This window comes from Caenorhabditis briggsae, assembly GCF_000004555.2.
Source record: "Caenorhabditis briggsae complete genome, chrI, whole genome shotgun sequence".
Taxonomy (NCBI): Eukaryota; Metazoa; Nematoda; class Chromadorea; order Rhabditida; family Rhabditidae; genus Caenorhabditis; species Caenorhabditis briggsae.
In genome coordinates, this window is record NC_013489.2 from 12,332,159 (window position 1) to 12,336,808 (window position 4,650).

General features: G+C 36.2%; 2 protein-coding genes across 2 annotated transcripts in view; both read right to left on the reverse strand.

Moving 5' to 3' along the window:
- The window catches only part of CBG20395, a gene marked incomplete at both ends in the record, with an annotated part of 2,549 nt that extends 503 nt beyond the window's left edge, over positions 1-2,046 (reverse strand). Inside the window, 3 exons of the mRNA XM_045241346.1 lie at positions 779-884; positions 1,252-1,486; positions 2,016-2,046. Coding sequence (XP_045097029.1) covers positions 779-884; positions 1,252-1,486; positions 2,016-2,046 — 372 coding nt within the window. The remainder of the gene's footprint in view (positions 1-778; positions 885-1,251; positions 1,487-2,015) is intronic.
- Positions 2,047-2,708: 662 nt separating this feature from the next.
- Positions 2,709-4,650, reverse strand: part of CBG20396 — a gene marked incomplete at both ends in the record, with an annotated part of 6,523 nt that continues 4,581 nt past the window's right edge. Inside the window, 2 exons of the mRNA XM_045241347.1 lie at positions 2,709-2,800; positions 3,326-3,491. Coding sequence (XP_045097030.1) covers positions 2,709-2,800; positions 3,326-3,491 — 258 coding nt within the window. The remainder of the gene's footprint in view (positions 2,801-3,325; positions 3,492-4,650) is intronic.

The window sequence follows — 4,650 nt, forward strand, 5'->3', positions numbered from 1 at the left end:
GGTCTTCTCGAATCACTCGGTTCTTCTCTAGCGAGAATCGACGCCAATGCCAAAAGCTTCGTGTCACTTGAATCCGATGTTCCCGTCAACTCCGAAATTGCACGCATACTTTCGACCTGTTTGAGAGCTGCTGGATTTCTGTCTAGCAACACAATCTCCTGATTTCGTTTCCGCGCCAAAACACCACGCCGCACTTGCAAAGCGATGGGCGGAGCGTCGGTGGGGGGAGGCGGGAATCAAAGTACGCAAACACCGAGTCTCACTTTTTTTATTCCGACAATAATCTCAATTGCTAAATTTAATTTGCTAAATTTTGATCATTTGCTAAAAATGAAAAAGTGGAAATTTTGCTGTTATTTGCTAATTTCAGTACTTTTTGACTGAATTTTTTACAGAATATTCCGGTTTTTGCTTTAAATTTCAGGCTTAGGCTTTAACACCTGTTTTCCGGTAAGGAGTTTCAGCCTAACTAAGTGAGCCTTCAATTTGAACAAATCCTCTAGCAAATGATCAAAATTTAGCAAATGAAATTTAGCAAGTGAGACTATTTTAGCAAATGAGCGAGTTTAGCTAATGAGCATATTTAGCAAGTGAGCATTTAGCAAAAGATCATCAAGCTAATGAGTATTTGCCTTCCTAATGTTCTCGATTTTTATGAGAAAAACGACAGAAAAATCGCTAAAATCCAGCAAAAAATTGCCGCCGGAAAAGCGCTGAAAATTGAGCAAAATTTTCAGAATTTCTAAAGCTCAAAATCGCCCAAATCCCCGTGACAAACCTCCTCCGTAAGACCCATTTTCTCCTGAGCCATCTGGAATTCTCGCATATTCGCTGCGACTTTCTCCAATGGCATTTGCTTGTTCATTTCCTTCATCGTTTTCACACTAGTTCCCATTGCCGATCCCATTTTTGCCATCGATTGCATGTGTCTGAAAATACATGGTCCAAATTCGGTGTAAAAATTGACTGAGAATCGCTGAAAACTATCTTAAAATAGCGTAAATTAGCCGAAAAATGTAGCTAAAAATAGTCAAAGAAAAAAGTAGCTCAAAATACCTAAAATTCGCGCGAAAAAGTCAAAGCATTAAGCTTAAAATAGCTGAAAACAAGCTCAAAATAGTCAAAAATTAGCTCAAAACCGGTAAAAAACGGTCTCAAAACATGAAATTGCAATGAAAATGAAACAGCTTCAAATAACCTAAAAATTCCCATAAAACTTCCTTCAAATGGCCTAAAATGTAAAAAACTTACGAATTCTGAGCCTGAATTCCACTTATCCGGGCACTCATTCCAACGGATTTCGTCTTCTGATTCCTCAACTGAATCAGCTGCTTCGCCAGATGTCGTGCCGCATCGTTATGCCCTTTTGCCGCCAATTTCTTGATTTCCTGCTCCAACTCCTTCTCCCGACGGTCCATCTGACGGCGATCCGATTCCAAGTCGCGATTCGTTTTGCGAAGCTCTCGTTTGTTGGCTCGCTCGAGTTCTGTGAATTTTTGGGCGCGTTTAAACCATTTTCTTCAGATTTCAGCGGATTTTTCCAGCGTTTTCGAGAAAATTTAGGGCTCTTTTCAGCACTAAAAACATAATCAAAAACCTTGAATTTCAGATTTTTTCGCTCGTTTTTTAAAAAGATTATTTCGAAATTTCGGTTGTTTTATGTGCAAAAGAAAATATGTGGAAAAGTGGGCGGAGCTTAAATTGCAAGCTTTTTTTCGGGAATTTTCTAAAGTTTCAGATTTTTGCCTCGTTTTTTTGCCGATTTTCTAGTTTTTTCGACGAAAAAAAAAACGAATTTTCAATATGCAAATTCAATGAAATTTTAGATTTCAGCGATTTGTGGGCGGAGCCTCGGCGAGTCCGGAACCATTTTCATGTTTTTAGAAGCGCTTTTCATTCATTTTTCATCAAAATTATCGTTTTTGACAGCGTATTTATACTAGAATTTCTCGATTTTTTAGCCAATTCTGCTGAAATTCCAGTTTTTCAGTTTAAATTTTATTTAAAAATCTCACCCTTCGGATCCGGTTTATTGAAGAAATTCATTATGTTCTTTTAGTAGGTTTTTCGGAGATTTCTGAAAATTTGAGAATTTTACATTTTTTCGGCGAAAATTCAAATTTTCAGGTTTGAAAAATCGGGAAAATTCAAAATTTCAGGTTAAGATATCGGGGGGGGGGGGGGGGAAATCAAATTTCAAGGATGAGAAATCTGGAAAACATTAATATTTAAAGCTAAAAAACTGTGAGAAAATTCAAATTTTCGGGTTAAAAATGCGGGAAAATTCAAATTTTTGAAAAAAAATCGATGTTTAAAACTCAAAGAAAAAATCGAAATTTCAAAAAATTCGATTTAAAAAACAAAAAAAACCAGAAAATTGGATGAAAATAGAGAATTTCCACACACAAACACATCATTGTGTTTGTGTCTTTTTCTTTACCCCGTCCTCTTTCCTAGTGCTCTCTCGCGTTCTATTGCAATATATTGGAGATGATTCATCACGGGGGTTGCGAAATGGGGGTGTGTTGACTGATGAATAATATGATAGAGTAATTAAAAAAAAATCAAAATTCATATTTTTCAAAAAAAAATTGCGAACCGATACAATGTTTCAAGGAGAGATAATGATAACAAAAAGCCAAAAAATAACAAAAAAAAAGGGAATTTTCTACCTTAAAACTACAAACTACAAAGCTGAAAATCGATAATTATGTGATCGGTTTGCCACGTCCCGCTTTCTTGAACGACGTCGCGTCGCGTTGTCGGAGATCAGCGATCGACGGTGGAATCGATTTGTTGTCTGCAAAATCGTTGAATTTTAGGGAGAAAAATATACCGTAAAACCTGTATTAGAAGGGCCCTCACACTTTGAGCCAATTTATCTTGGCTCCCGTGAAAGATATGAAAAATTACCAATATTTTATCAGTTGATACGTTTTTTGATATCTCTTACAGTAACCGAGATAACTCAGACCAAAGTTTTTTAAAAACCTCGAATTTTGGGCGTTTTCGATTTTAAAAAAAAGAAGTTAGCGCTGAGCAATCAGAATTTTCGAATTTTGGCCCTTTTCTGGTCAAATCTGTGTCGTTTTTCGTCCAATTTGAACTATTTCAAGCCAAATTTCAGCCATTTCAGCCAAAATTTTTGAGACAAATTTAGCCAAATTTAGGTAATTTTCCGTGGTTTTTCGGTCAAATTCGGGCCATTTTCAGCCACATATTGGTCATTTTCAGTCAATATTTGGTTTTTTTTAAACTCAAATTCGGGCTACTGTCAGTGGTTTTATCAGTCAATTTTAGGCCAGTTTCAAATCGAAATTCTCACCTTTATACGATTTGAGAACCTGTGAGAATGCCGACTTTTGTACGGCGGTTTTTGGCATTGGAACGACTGGCGGAATTCCAAAAATATTACGAATCGCGTCGACTTTGAAGGCGGCTGCGTAGATGAGAGACACGGCGTTTGAAGCTGTCCAATAGACACACAGACCCTGGAAAAATGGAGAATTTGGGATAGAGCCTTTTCAGAGTTTCAGAACTTCGCAATTTTAGAATCTAGAAGTCTGAAATTTAGAATCCACGAATCTCAAAGTCCCAGCACTTCTGCAATTCGGGAAGTTTGGAAATTCAAAATTTCAGAATTTAGAAATTTCAGAATCTTGAGAATTTCAGCTTTTCTGAATTCCAGAATCTCCAGAATCTTCAGATTTCCAGAATCTAGGAATTTCAGATTTTCAAAATTTCAGGACCCAGGAATTTCAGAATCTAGAAATCTCAGAATTTCAGAGTACCAATATTTAAGAATTCCAGAATTTGAGAATCTCAAAAATTCTGAATTTCAGAAACTTAGAATCTCAAAACTTTCAGAATTTCGTTATCTAGAATTTCAGGGTTCCAGAATCTCTGAATTTGCAGAGCTTGCAGAATCTAAAAAGTGTGTCATCTAGAATTTCAAGAATATCAGCATATCGAATTTCAGAACACAGTAATCTTCGAAAAATGCTGCTTACCGTAAGCCTACAGTAATCTACAGTATACCTATCGCCATTTAGAAAAATCTCAAAATTTCCGAATTTCAAGATTTCAGAATCTCGGAATTTCGAGTTTTCACTAATTTTCTAATACCAGGACACAATAATCAAATAGCGCCTAGAGTAATGCTACCTACAGTAAGCTTACAGTAATCTACAGTAATCCTAACGAAACTAAGAATCTCAAATCCTTAGAATCTCAAAAAATTTTCAAATTTCCAGAAAATCCAGAATCTCCAAATTTCAAGGGTTTTCAGGATTTTTTTGACAGCTTTCAGATTTTGAGCTTAAAAAAAGTTTTCTACAGTAACCCAAACGCCACTTACCGTAGGAAACTAGCGCCTAAAGTAAGCTTACAGTAATCTACAGTAATCCAAGCTGACGACCGATTTTCAGCCGATTTTGAGTCGTTTTTCGGGCGATTCTCAGATTTTCCATTTTTTTTTCTACAGTAATCCCAGTGTCATTTGATTCTCAGTCGATTTCAGTAGTTTTTTGGGGGCGATTTTCAGATTTAAAAGTGGTGCGCGGTGTAAAATTGTATTGCTTTATTTTGTGCAGAATTCCAAGTAGATCCCCATAAAAACAAAGAAAAAATTCGAAAAAAATTCCTTCATTG